Below are 15,477 nucleotides of genomic sequence, written 5' to 3' on the forward strand. Positions count from 1 at the left end.
AGGAGACAAGATAAAAATTTTAGAATAAAATAATATTTTTATTAATTAAATAATATTAAAATATTAATATTTAACCGGATGTCGAAATCAGTCATGAAAAAGGATCATATGGTTGATCCAAGTGGGGGAGAAGAAATACAAGTGAATTTTTGTAGAAATAAGCGATAAAAGTGAAATACGCGTGTTTTGTTAAGTCGAACCAACGCGGATAAGTAAATATTTAAATATTGTGGTAATATTGCGTTGAGGTGCAATTTGTATATTTCGGTGGTACACGCATTGAGAAAGGAAGTTAGATGAAAATTGAAATTTTTAGACATATCAAAAGGATCGAATTTAACATATAAAAGTTAAAGGATATGCAATGGAAATTAAATAGAAAAATAAAATTAACATAGAGTAAAATAATAATAGTATGTGTATAAAAAAAAATATTATAAGACCAACATGGGCAGCCGCCCATGTGGTCAATAAAAGAGTCAAAGACTCTTTCCTTAGTGAATTAGAGGGGGGGGGGGCGCATGTGAAGCAACAAGTGAAGGAAGAAAAGAGAAAAAAAAGATTGTGATGTGACTGGTTGGAACAAAGCTGAATGTGGTGGAACATTCATGAAGAAATAAAATAGTATATATATATATATACCATTGAGTAAACTAAGTAAAGAAGACAAAGAAGAGAGAGGTCGGTTGAGGCAGTGTAAAAGAGAAACCAAAGAACAAAGAAGAAACGAAGAGAAAGAAAGAACAAAGAGAAAGCCAAGAGAGAAAGAAAAATAAAAGGAAAAGAGAGCTGAGTTGAGGGGCTATTTTTGCTACCATTCAAGAAGGAAAAGAGAGCCATTTAAGGGCTGGTTTTGGAGGCTAGACAGTGCCATTTTTCTACTGGTTTTGGATGCCAAAAAGTGCAGAATTTTGTAGTAGAAAATTGAAGGTTTTGAGGTGCTATTTTGATGGTAAATTGTGATTGTTTTGGCTACAAATTTTTGGAGGGAAAGGTGCAGCTTAGCTGCTGAATATTTGAAGAAAAACAAAACAGCAGAGCTGCTGATTTTGGAGCCAAAATGAGCAGCTGTAGCTGCTGAAAAAAATTGAAGGATAAAAAGCTAGGAAAGGGTGACCGGTGGTGAGAGGGAGAGAGAGGAAGAGAGTGGACGGTTTGTGCATGTGAAGAGAAGAAAAAGAAAGACAAACAAGGTTGTTGGACGGTGGGAAAGAAAGAAAGAAAGAAAGAAAAGAAAAGAAAAGAAAAGAAAAGAAAATAACAAAGAAAATGGGCATGGCCCAACAAGCAAGAAAAATGGACATGGTCCAATTAGAAAGAAATGGGAGAAGTCCATGAATAAGAGTCTAAAAACAACAAAGGAAGAAAAATCCAAAAGAAAAGGAAGGTGAAGATTTGGGCCAACTTAGTTTAATTGGGTAAAATTTCTTTACTCTTCACCATGATTTATTTTGAAATTGGATTATATGGAGGCTAAATTATTTTATTTAATTATGCATTGGTTAATTGGTGATATGAAGTAAATTTAAGTTGCTTAGAAGGTTGAAATAGGCACTAAATACCGTAAATAAGTTACCGGTGTTAATACTCTAAAGAATTACGTGAACAAAAGATGCAATTAATTATAGTAAAAATATATTAAGATGTGAATTAGGTGAGTGGATTTATGATAGAATGAGAGAGAGAAAAGTAGAATTGATTCACTAAATGTATTGAATTTAAATGGTTGCTAGGAAAGCTTGTTGAACGAAGTAGGTGACAGGCAATTAAGTATAATTATACTCGTATACGAATTAATAACGACGTAGAAATCCCGCTATTATGAGGTGAGTAACCTTACCATCATTTTTATTATCTAAAGTATGTTTTTATTCGGTTTTGGTGAAATTTTTTGAAAAGGAGTTTAAATGGTAAATTTTTGTGTTTTACAAAAAAAATGTATTTGAATGAAAGGATTTTATAAATTGTCTTAAAATCGAATAATGATTTTGAAAAATAGAGTAATTGGAGACCACTTGTTATATTGTAAATTTATGATTTGAAATCGAATGGCTTATGACAATATTTGCATGAATGGCTGAATTGATATTTGTGTTGAAATGTATGAAATATGTATTTAGCCTTAAAAGGCTGTGAATTACAATAATTGCCATATCATGTTATTGAAATTTATTGTATGGTGGGTTTAGCTTGCTGTAGTGGGCGGATTTCGTGGATCAGCCTATTAGAGGGGCACGAAATCCGGATATATATATGTACCTCGGTCGAAGAGGCGCGTAGGGTATCTTTTGAGGTATGGTTAGAGTTCACGTCACGTCGAACCACCTCATGATGATGAACTCCGCTAACGCCAAGGAACGGCTATGTTTTCAAAATAAAAATATGATTTATGTGAAATGTGAATTTTTAACAGCCTTGGCGGGCTCGAGTGTACACCTCTAATTAAGGTGTCACTGAGTACTATTTGATGGCATGAGCCAAATGTTGATGGAAATCATAAGCCTTAATGAGAAATTAAATGAAATACAACTATTTGCATGGGTTAGAATGAATTTTCAAATTGTGAAATACTTAAAAATGGTGGGATATTTGAATTGTCTCCTTTTACTCGGTTTTAGATGATTTAAATGATGTTTGTTTACTCACTAAGATTTTATAATCTCACCACCCTCCTTTCCACCCATTTCAAGCTCAGAGTAAGCTGTAGATAGCTGATTCCATTGAGGGCTTCTATTGGATTAGCGTCCTCCACACAGTAGGTTCACAGTTTTCCTTAATTCTAGTTATTTGTGGGCACACTTGATGTTGTAAATTTAAATTAATTTAAATATTCTACTTTATTGTGTTACAGTAAGAATGAATTTATTTTGTTTTTACATTACAAAAAGTATTTACGTATAACTCTAAAATTACTGTTTATAAGAAAATAAAATATTTTATTGAATATTTTATTTTATCTTCTTATTATATTCAAATAATTAGAATTTCATTTTAAATAAAGGTTTTAGATGCTTAAACTTAGTTTTGAATATGAATTATGCGATTGGTACTTGTTTACTATATTTTTAACTGGTTTCGAAATTTTTAGTGAAAAATGACCAAAATGCCTCAGTGAGACAAAATTTTTATTTTATCAGTTTTAAGTTGGAAATAGCTCAAAATCCTTTAGAACATAATATTTGGCAATAGTTACTCACCAGGGAAAACGAGAAACTGATATTAAGCCTTGCGAGGTTCCGGTTGGCATTCCGAGAGATGAGTGCCCATCGGGGCACCGCGGCGGTTGTCACGGGCTCGAGGGGAGTTCCGGGTCGTGACAGTTTCACTCTTCATGGTTATGTTTACTTGGCTACTCTAAAGTCCAACCGAGCCAAGCCTTTCTTTCACACTAACAACAAAAGCCTTATAATTTTGATATTGAAAATTGTTAGACAAGATTTAATTTTTACATTTGAACTAAATTATGATTAAGATGTGTAAAAATTAAATTAAGACTCAGTTGATATCTGTGCTTTGCAATAAGATTTATGGTGGGTAAAGGTCGACTTTGTGATCATAATATCAAGATCTTTTTTAAGTGTTTGATTAATGTGCATTATGTAAATTTTATTGACATTCTATGTATGGAGATGCCATGGAATGTGTAAGACATATACCATGGCATCTTGAGGCATGGTTTCACTCTTCATGGTCACATTTACCTGGTTACTCTCAAGTCTAGCAAAGCCAAGCCTTTGTTTCATGCCAACAAAAGCCTTATAATTTTGATATTGAAAAATTGTTAGACATAATTAAATTTTTATATTTTAACTAAATTATGATTAAGATGTATAAAAATTAAATTAAGACTCAATTGATACCCGTGCTTTGCAATGAGACTAATGGTGGCTAAAGGTTGGCTTCATGATCGTAATATCAAAATCTTTTTTAAGTGTTTAATTAATGTGCATCATGTAAATTTTATTTGCATTCTATGTAAGGAGATAATTCTAAGGTTGAGAGAAACTTTGATTGTATAAATGGATGAATTTCACAATCTGATTTTAGTTTCTATCTCAATCAAAGATTCTTCAACAATTAAAAGTAGGGTAATTTTTAAGCAAAATCATTTGGCTTATAGACAAGAAGGCATGGCTGATGGGATCCAAAAGTTCAAAAACATTAGAATCATATACTGTTTATTTTCCTTTTTGCTTATTGTGTTTTTTTACAGATTTGGGCACTATGCGACCCATTTAATCCAAGTGAACATTATATGTTTAATCAATTATACTGTTCTACAGCTGCAAGTTTGTATCTCTCAATGAAAATGTGTAAGACATGTACCATGGCATCTCGAGGCATGGTTTCACCTTTCATGGTCATGTTTACTTGACTACTCTGAAGTCCAACCAAGCCAAGCCTTTCTTCCATGCTAACAACAACAGCCTTAAACTTTTGATATTGAAAAATGGTTAAACATAATTAAATTTTTATATTTGAATTCAATTACGATTAAGATGTACAAAAATTAAATTAAGACTCAGTTGATACTTGTGCTTTGCAATGAGATTTATGGTGGGTAAAGGTCAGCTTCTTGGTCATAATATCAAGAATTTTTTTAAGTGTTTGATTAATGTGCATTTTGTAAATTTTATTGACATTTTATGTCTAGAGATATCATGGCATGTGTAAGACATGTACCACGACATCTTGAGGCATGGTTTCACTCTTCATGGTCACGTTTGCTCGGCTACTCTCAAGTCTAGCCAAGCCAAGTGTCGTAACGTGCGGGTCCGGAAACTCGACAGCTAGACGTGGGTGAAAATCGAGTAACTAGGAGTCGCCACCAATCTTTTTTTTCTAGGTGTGATTGGCCACCCTATTTTGTTCTACTCGACAAAATCCTAAATTAATTTTAGGTCTGTCGAAAGAATGATAAACTGGTCTACGTATCTTTTAGATTTGGGTTCAGGAGTACGGTTACGCACGGGAAAGGATTAGCACCCCTGTGACACCCGTTCCACGAACGGTACCATTTAATCATATATTATCCTAACCCATTAGTTTTATTCTTATGTTTTCTTAATTGTTATTTATTTATTTTATCTTTTATTAGAATATTTTATTTCATTTTTTACGGGTCTAACATGCACATGATGCAATTGTGAAATACGTGGCATAAAATCGAGATAATGCCAAACGAAAATCCTTTATTGAGTGTACTTTCCGAATCTGTCCATTGTACTGGTGGGATCCAAAAGTATTCTCACCTAGGGAAATACCTTAGCAACTCGCCTTCGCAAGTTTATTTGGTAGATCTCATCATCGGGATAGTCGTTTGTGCGTAAAAAAAAAACAGTGCTTTCATGAATGCAAATCCTAATACGGGTAAAAGCCTTTTATTAAAGATATTTCTCCGGACCCTCTCATTGTACTAGTGGAGTTCGGAGGTATCTTTTCACCTAGGGAATTTACCGATGAAACTTGCCTTCGCAAGCTTTCTCGAAAAGTTTCATCATCGGGGTTTAGACCCGTATACAGAATATATCTATATGCCATGACATTTAACAATGCGACCATGGTACATGATGCACTCGTAGATTCTATGTTCGTTTCCTATTTCCCACGAAATTCACTACTTCTTCTTTGTGTGTGTTTATTATAAACAAATAATTTACGTTTATTGATTGTTTTTGTATAACCATTTCTATGTCGATATATATTTAACTATATAGATACTTATTTATTATACGAAAGTCAAAAATCAAATTTTTAGACCAAGTATTATTATTTTTTATCATCCGTAACTTGTTATTTTTTTTAATATGTATTTTCTACTTTTGTATTATGATTAACGAATTCATTATTATTGCTAATTTTCTATTTTTTTTGTTTTGTATATTTTGATTAATTGGTCATTGAATATACAGTATTTTATTTTATTTAAAATTAGGAACATTGGAATTCCAAATTAAGACCCTTCCATCGTACTAGTGGAGTCTTAATCGAAACCCCTAACCTAGGGAAGTTTACTCGAAATTGCGACTTCTCGCGCTCCGAATGGACATCCCATCATCGGTATATTATACTTGTAGTTAATGTCATAAAGTATTATCATTATTTTCTATTTTTTAGGGGTTAATTTTCTAAGATTGATTCTCATACCCATTTTATTACTTTAATACTTAATCCAATAATTTCCAAGTTCTTAATTTTATATATAAATCTTTAGCCTACCATTTACTTCATTCATTTATATGTTATTTTTATTGTTATTTTTATATTTGTAGTAAATATTTTCCTAAGCTTCAATTCTTTGTATAGCTAAACATCCTCCAAAAATATTTTTATTTTTTTTATGCTTTATTATTTCTATATTCTTCCATTTGCATTAACCTTCTAAGTCTAAAATATCATAAAAAAATTAAAATTTTATACTATAACAATTTAGAATTAATTCTATCTAATATTCCTTAAAAAGGAAATCATACAAAATGGGTCAACAAACAGATCCATAAAAGGGTTAGGAATTTACCTTGGTGGGCTAAAGCGGCCCAAAGGGTCAACCCACTTCAGCCAACCCGCCACTATAAGCCCACAAATCCTGCTCCCCAAAATGCCCCGTGTTAGTCTCCTTCCCAACAGCCTTCTGTTGCCCAAAATGACGCTGTTTAATGCTTCCAAACCCTAGGTATTTAATCTCTCTTTCCTCCCTTCCTCCTTCATTTTTTCCCTCTTGTTTCTCTCTCTAAAAGCTTCCTCTTTGCCTTCTCTCTAAAAGCCTCCACCCTCTCTAAACCCTTTCTCATCGGCCACCACCCCAAACCGGACCTCCTTAACCGGCGGCGTCGACTACCTCAAATCTCTATCTCTCTCTTTCCTTTGCCGGCCACCGAAAACAGAAACCCCTATTCGCCGTTCGACGTCCCCGATGTCACACCCCAGCAGCTCTCTCCTAACGTGACTCACCTTCAAAACCTAACTCTAACACTCCCAAAAACTAGTTTTCCAACCGACGGCGGCAAACCCTCTAGGCTTTCCTATCCGGTGACAACAAAAACCCCAAAAATCAAAATCTATCCTAACCAAAAATCCCCCAAACACCGTTGCTCTCCTCTTTCCATTGTGTATTTTTTGCTTTATTTTTTTTGGTATTTTTGGTATATTTTTTTATTTTGTGGATTGAGGTTTTTTTGTTGCTAGAGACTAGGGATTTTTGATTGATTGTGGTTTTTTGCTACTAGAGACTCTTAGGGATTTTGATTGCCGATTCTCTTTGGTTTTTTTGTTTTAAAAAATTTTGTTTTTCCCTTCCCTCCATTGGTTTGAAACCCCCTTTTAAGAAACTGGATTGTCCAAAAATTTGGACAATCCAGAGGCGAAATCATGCTCTTCTGAGCATGATTTCACATGTCTATGGCAAACAGGAAGGGTTGGTAGCCGGAGGTGACCAGTCCTCCCTAAATCCGGCTACCTTTTAAGGGCACTAATGCCCTGTAATAATGGACTGGATAAGGGGTTGAGCACACTCTCAGTCCCTTCCTATTCATTCATCATTTTTTTTTATTTTTTTATTTCTTATTAATTTTTTTATTTTTTGGCTCTTTTTTTAATTAAATTTTATTATTATTATTATTTTTTTTTTGAAATAGGTGTCTACACCAAGCCTTTGTTTCATGCTAACAAAAGCCTTATAATTTTGATATTGTTAAATTGTTAGATAGAATTAAATTTTTATATTTTAACTAAATTATGATTAAGATGTATAAAAATTAAAGTAAGACTTAGTTGATGCCCGTGCTTTCCAATGAGATTTATGGTGGGTAAAGGTCGGCTTCATGATCATAATATGAAGATCTTTTTTAAGTGTTTGATTGATTTGCATTTTGTAAATTTTATTAGTATTCTATGTATGGAGATACTTCTAAAGTTGAGAGAAACTTCGGTTGTATAAATGGATGAATTTCACAATCTAATTTTCATTTCTATTCTATCTCAATCAAAGATTCTTCAACAATTAAAAGCATGGCAAAGATTCTTTAATTTGTACCTTTCGTGTTCTTTATGATTGATTATTATGCTCTTAATAATCTGTGTTACTCCAAACTACAAACTCTTCTTGCTATTTTTCAATGTAGAGGCATCACCCTCTAACCAGAACTGAGTATGCATTTGGTCATAAATCTTGCTTATATATATACTAATATTCTTATCAATTTAACGCATACAACATTTGATTTCCAAACTACTCATGTAACTCAATTTGCTTATGAACGCTTACATTGTATTAATTTCTCAAGGTATTGACAAGATGATTAACTCCCATTAATCATGTTACTTCATGAATTTATAACCATCTGCCTTCCCCAACCTCATTCCTTTCCTGCAAGATTATTTACCAAACCTAACTTTTCATTTTGTTTTTTTCTTTTTTTCCATCTAGAGGATCCTCCAAGACAAGCCACACACCAAAAAATAGCCTAGTGAACACCTTCATCCTGTTCCTTGATGTCGACAAACTCTGGAATTTTGCCCATCACGGAACCCACGACTGCCCAATATTTTTTGTCTAAAGGTAACCAAACAAGATAAACAATCTGATGGCAACTTTTGTGCATAGGCAATGTTGACCAATGTTGACTCACATTTTTGGCCAACAGGTAGCTTGACGATGTGAACATTCTAATGTTAACTTTTGTAAACAACAGCTACCTCTGCCATCATACACATCTGCAAATACATACAAGCAGATGATCATCTTCATTTTGTTTCAGAAATGTATGACATTATGAGCATAAATGAAATGCTCTTTAACTTTGTACTACAAACAACAACAACAACTTTTGTTAATATATTTGATCATAACCAACTTTTGTACTTAAATAATGACACTATAAAAGTAGATGATCATCTTTAATTTGTTCAAGAAATGTATGAAATTATGAACATCAATCAAATTCTCTTTAACTTTGTATTAAAACCAATGACAAATCTTTTATTTAACTCGAATGACAAATCGTTTGTTTGTTCCGAACGCAGCGGACAGGGACAATTTTAGTGCTTCTTAAAACGAAATACAATATTTATGTATCCGAGCATTTGACTCAATGAATAGTATATGATCTTTCTATTTAAAAATCAGTATACGAATCTCTCACATTATCAATGTCAATAGTTAAGGTAAATTGCTTTGACTCATTTGCCATTTCATATCATTGGTTGTTTGGATTTATGATAAATTATGTTGCTTAAATCTCTTTTTAACCATTATGGGTTGGTGTGAAAACGTTAATTGGGAAAGGATTTGCAAAACTATTAACTCTTTCTGCCATTTTTATATACTACGGTATGTTGATTTCGTCGCTTAAATCTCTTTTTTAACCATTATGGATTGGAATGGAAGCAAATTTTAGCTAGAAAAAATTTGTAAAACTTTCTCTCTATCACTTATGTGTAATGTGTTCTTGGTTTTATATATAATTATAATATAGAGCAGCATATTGTTTTTTTTTCTCTCTTCAACTCGGTTTGGAAATTGATACTAAAGAGGAGAAAAACTGAAATAAGGAAACTAAATGTTACAGTATCTTGAAGGATAGCATTTCATCATATTAAAAGAATAACAGAACTCATCCTAACTCATCTTGTTCAAATACATTCCCTACTAAATTTATGTTTCCGATGTGTCTTATTCTTTTGAACTGTCATGTCAAAGAATTCAAGGATTGGAATTCTCCTACACAAAAGGAAATAGATTATTAAATAGGGTAGTAAGGCAGTTTTCCATGACAAGGTCATCTGTTGTCTTGTCTTGATAAGTTGTGTAAAATTTACCAAAGTATGGAAGTTCATTTTAGTTCTCTTTTAATAAGCATGAGATATATTGTGTCTTGAATTTAGCAGTCTGTACTCGTTTTAGACCCCTAGCATGTTCATTTTGACATTGTTTAATTCATGAAAATTTTGGAGGAAAGAAGTTTGAAGGAAATCTTAATGCTGAATAAATAGAATTTAAAAGAAAAAGTAATTATTCATCAATGCATTGATCTGGTTTTTGCTTTAATTACATTTTAGTTTATTTTATTGTAGCATACCTACAGGTCAATATTTTATTGGCAGCCATCCATTTATTCTTGTAAACTCTTTATTAAACACAAGAAGTGGATACATATTCCTAGACTCACTTAGTCAAAATATTTTATTTACAGATACGAAAGCATGGATGATGAGATCGAAAAGTTCAAAAACATTAGAATCATACTGTTTATTTTCCTTTTTGCTCTTTGTGTTTTTAGCAGATTTAATCCATATGAACATTTTATATTTAATCAAACATACTGTCCTAGAGCTACAAGTTTGTATACCTTATTGAGAGCGTGTAAGACATGTACCATGGCATCTTGAGGCATGGTTTCACTCTTCATGGTCATGTATTTACTTGGCTACTCTCAAGTCTAGCCAGGCCAAGCCTTTCTTTCATGCTAACAACAAAAAGCCTTATAATTTGATATTGAAAAATTGATAGACAGAATTAGAGTGGCCAAGATAATTAGTTTGATCCTGCCTTGATAAACTACGTCGTTTGTAGGTAATTAAAACATATGTAAAATTAAGCTAAAAATCTGAATTTTTATATTCCTTACCATTTTCTCTTGAGCGGTTTCCACTCACGCTCACTTGGTCATTGCTGCTACAGCCTTTCTTTCATCTTCATGGTCATGTAATTACTCGGCTACTCTCAAGTCTAGCCAGGCTAAGCCTTTCTTTCATGTTACCAACAAAAAGCCTTATAATTTGATATTGAAAAATTGATAGATAGAATTAAATTTTTAATTATATTTTTATATTTGAACTAAATTATAATTAAGATGTATAAAAATTAAATTAAAACTCAATTGATATCTATGTTATGTAGTGAGATTTATGGTGGATAAAAGTCAACTTCGTGATCGTAATATCTTGATTTTTTTACAGTGTTTGATTGATGTGCATTTTATAAATTTTTTTGGCATTCTATATATTAAGAATTGTAAATAGTATTACATATGATATCAATAACCTAAACAAAATATGTAGCATATACATGCATTTTTTAAGTTTCATTCTACTATTTGACATATTACCTATGTAGAGAAAATGTCAGAAAAATATTTAATGATAAATACCATATTGTCCAAAAAAAAATTAGAGTGGACATTGATGGTTAAAGCATAAGTATAAGGTAAGAATCCGAATTTTCATTTTCCTCATCATTTTCTCTCTGTAAACCCCTCAAGCCGTTACCTCTCGCTCAAACAGTCCCCTCTCCTTTAGAAAACCCAAAAACCAAGCCAAGCCTTTCTTCCATGCTAACAACAACAGCCTTAAACTTTTGATATTGAAAAATGGTTAAACATAATTAAATTTTTATATTTGAATTCAATTACGATTAAGATGTATAAAAATTAAATTAAGACTCAGTTGATACCCGTGCTCTGCAATGAGATTTATGGTGAGTAAAGGTTAGCTTCTTGATCATAATATCAAGAACTTTTTTAAGTGTTTGATTAATATGCATTTTGTAAATTTTATTGACATTCTATGTATGGACATACCATGGCATGTGTAAGACATGTACCACAGCATCTTGAGGCATGGTTTCACTCTTCATGGTCACGTTTGCTCGACTACTCTCAAGTCTAGCCAAGCCAAGCCTTTGTTTCATGCTAACAAAAGCCTTATAATTTTGATATTGTTAAATTGTTAGATAGAATTAAACTTTTATATTTTAACTAAATTATGATTAAGATGTGTAAAAATTAAAGTAAGACTTAGTTGATGCCCGTGCTTTGCAATGAGATTTATGGTGGGTCAAGGTCGACTTCGTGATCATAATATGAAGATCTGTTTTAAGTGTTTGATTGATTTGCATTTTGTAAATTTTATTAGCATTCTATGTATGGAGATATTTCTAAAGTTGAGAGAAACTTCGGTTGTATAAATGGATGAATTTCACAATCTAATTTTCATTTATATTCCATCTCAATCAAAGATTCTTCAACAATTAAAAGCATGGCAATTTTTAAGTAAAGACGTTTGGCTTATAGATACGAAGGCATAGTTGATGGGATCGAAATGTTTGAAAACATTAGAATCATAGACTGTTTATTTTCCCTTTTGCTCATTGTGTTTTTTCTTTTTTGAAGTGTTTGATTGATGTGCATTTTGTAAAATTTCATTGACATTCTATATATTTAGAATTGTAAATAGTAGCACAAATGATAACAATAACTCAAACAAAATATGTAGCATATATATGCATTTATTAAGTTTCATTCTACTATTCGACATTTTACGTATGTAGAGAAAATGTAAGAAAAATATATAATGATAAATACCATATTCTCCAAAAAAAAATTAGAGTGGACACTGATGGTTAAAATATAAGTATAAGGTAAGAATCCGAATTTTCTTTTTCCTTACCATTTTCTCTCTGTAAACCCCTCAAGCCGTTACCTCTCGCTCAAACAGTCTCCTCTCCTTTAGAAAACCCAAAATCCCCTCTCCCTTGCAAGTTTGGGTGGTCTTGGAAAAGTTTAGATGGAAGATTTCAGCGATATGTTGTTGTTAACACTTGGGAGGAGGAACATGACTGTTGAAGACAGGATCAGCAAGTTACCTGATGATCTTCTCCTTAAAATCATGTCTCTCTTAAACACCAAGCAGGCGGTTCAAACCTGTGTTTTGTCCAAGAGATGGAAGCCCCTCTGGCAATCCCTTCCAAACCTTGACTTCAATTTCGATACTTTCCCTTTCCAACAGGAAACAGATGACGAAGACAAAGAGGAGGTAGAGATGAAGATGTGTTCTTTCAGCAATTTCATCAGCCAAGTCCTTTTCCGGCGTTGCCCCACTGACCTTGTCAAGGTTTGTGTCCAATCCCATATCTATGACCCGCACTGTTTTCTCGTAGACGGATTGCTTTGCTATGCTGTTAAACACAATGTCCAGCAACTCACCTTCCATTCCCGCTCTGATTGCCAATATTTATTTCCCGAGAGCTTCTGGACTTGTCAATCATTGACATCACTCGAGTTGAAAGGTAGTGATTGGATGCCCATGAAACTACCCACATTGCTGGCTTGTCCAGCTCTTAAGTCTTTGCATCTTTCTCATTTCTCTGCGGCCGGACCAAACTTTGAACCAACGGCTTTCTCAGGATGCCCAAATCTTGAAACTTTGCAACTTTTTGATATTTTAGCGGTGGGTAGTGAAGGTTTATGTATTGATGCTCTTAAGCTGACGAGCTTGGTACTTTCATTTGCATCTCTTCGTCACGGCAAGGTTGAGATTTATGCTCCTCGACTCACAACTTTTAAGTATTCTGGTATTCCTCCCATAGTGTGCTTAACGGATCACCTTGCATCTGTCGATGATGTATATTTTGATATAAAGACACTCGGATTTAAACGCAATGAAGAAGAGTATGTTCTTCGTTTGATCAACACCCTTAACGAGTTTCGTCATGCAAAATCTTTAACATTATCATCGTCAACAGTGCAGGTAAATTTCTTTTACTCATTTTCCATTTCATATTATTGAACCTTTGAATTTATGATATATTATGGTGTATTGATCTTGTTGCTTAAAGTGATTTGCAACACTTTCTCTCCATCACACATGTGTGTAATGCGTTATTAGTTTTATACATTATGGTACAGAGCACCATATTGCTCATTTTCTCTTCAACTCTTGCTTGGAAATTGATACAAAAGAGGAGACAAATTGAAAAGGAAAACTAAATGTTATAGCATCGAGAAAGACACTGTTTCATCATTCAAAAAGAATAACAGATCTCATATTGTTCAAATAGATTCCATACTAAATTTACGTTTCTCATCACCATTTTATAAATGTGTCTTGTACTTTTAAACTATCGTGTCAAAGAATTTAAAGATAAGAATTCTCCTGCACAAAAGGAAATGGATCATTGAATAGGGTAGTAAGAAATTTACTGAAGCTTGAAAGATCCTCTTAGCTTTCTCTTTTAATTGAAAAAGAGCATGTTTAAGTATGAGATACATTGTGTCTTGGATTTAACAATCTGTTTTTGTTTTAGACCCCTAGCATGCTTGTTTTGATATTATTTGATTCATGAAAATTTTAATGAAAAGAAATTTTAAGGAAATTTGTATGTTGAATATATAGAATTTAAGAGAAAAAGTAATTCCTCTTTAATGCATTGATCTAGTTGTTGCTTCTCTAATTATATTTAGGAAAGATTGGCTTTTAATTTGTTTCATTGTAGCATACCTACCAGTCAATATTTTATTAACAGCCATCCATTTATTCTTTTGAACTCCTTATTAAATACAAAAGGTGGATATATATTGCTAGACTCACTTGGTGCATCACTGACATATATGGCTTTGGTTTTCTTCTATTTTACATTTGGAAGACAGTAGAGCAAATTGGTTATTGTTCTCTTTTGTTATCTTATTCATTCTTATAACAGACAATGACAATTATTGTGAATTAGATAAAAACGAATGCATCTTAACATGTGATTTTCTCAAAGATTTCCTTCTCTAATCTCTTATAACCATTTCTTTATGGTAAGGTTCTCACCAAATTTCCGTCCTTGTTGTATCAAAATCGACTACCATTTGCTAATTTAAAGCATCTGAAGATAAAAGCTAAGAAGTGGGAAAGCAAGAAGTTTGAAATGCCTGCATGTATCCTAAACTACTTCCTCAACAATTCTACTATATTGAAAATATGTAAGTATTTTTATTTTGTCTTTTATTCTTTGTTAATAATTAATATATATTTGACTTGAAATGTGAAAATTGGTTATCTTACGAGCTTTGCTTTGTAATTGATTTCTTAGGCATGGATAGCAAAGCAAGCTATGAGAGTCTTGAGGATACAGATTAACTTGGGATTTGTAAACTCTTTCTAAAACTGATTGTCAATCTTTTATGTTGGTCTTTAATGTTTGGTTTATGTATGGAGTTACTTCTAAAGTTGAGAGAAACTTTGGCTGTATAAATGGATGAATTTCACTATCTGATTTTCATTTCTACTCTATCTCAATCAAAGATTCTTAAGCAATTAAAAGTAGGGTAATTTTTTTTTAAAATATTTATCTTATAGATACGAAAGCATGGCTGATGGGATCGAAAAGCTTGAAAACATTAGAATCATATGCTGTCTATTTTCTTTTTTGCTCATTGTGTTTTTTGCAAATTTGATCACTATCCTACCCATTTAATCCAAATGAACATTTTATGCTTAATCAATTATATTGTTCTAGAGCTGCAAGTTTGTTTATCTTAATGAGAATGTAAAAGACATGTTTACTTGAGGCATCTTGAGGCATGGTTTCACTCTTCATGGTCATGTTTACTTGGCAACTCTCAAGTCTTGCCATGCCAAGCTTTTCTTTCATGCTAACAACAAAAGCCTTATAATTTTGATATTGGAAAATTGTTAGAAAGAATTAAATTTTTATAT

General features: G+C 32.5%; 1 protein-coding gene across 1 annotated transcript; it reads left to right on the plus strand.

Annotated features, from left to right (window-relative positions):
- The first annotated feature begins 12,561 nt into the window (after nucleotides 1-12,561).
- LOC148760582 (F-box/LRR-repeat protein At3g26922-like) lies at nucleotides 12,562-13,763 on the plus strand. Its single transcript, XM_088810552.1, has 2 exons — nucleotides 12,562-13,524; nucleotides 13,683-13,763. The coding sequence occupies exons 1-2, from the start codon at nucleotides 12,562-12,564 to the stop codon at nucleotides 13,761-13,763; spliced, it is 1,044 nt and encodes a 347-aa protein (XP_088666678.1).
- The last annotated feature ends 1,714 nt before the right edge of the window (nucleotides 13,764-15,477 follow it).

The sequence above is a fragment of the Theobroma cacao genome, chromosome 10 (genome assembly GCF_053813885.1).
Source record: "Theobroma cacao isolate CCN51 chromosome 10, ASM5381388v1, whole genome shotgun sequence".
NCBI lineage: Eukaryota > Viridiplantae > Streptophyta > Magnoliopsida > Malvales > Malvaceae > Theobroma > Theobroma cacao.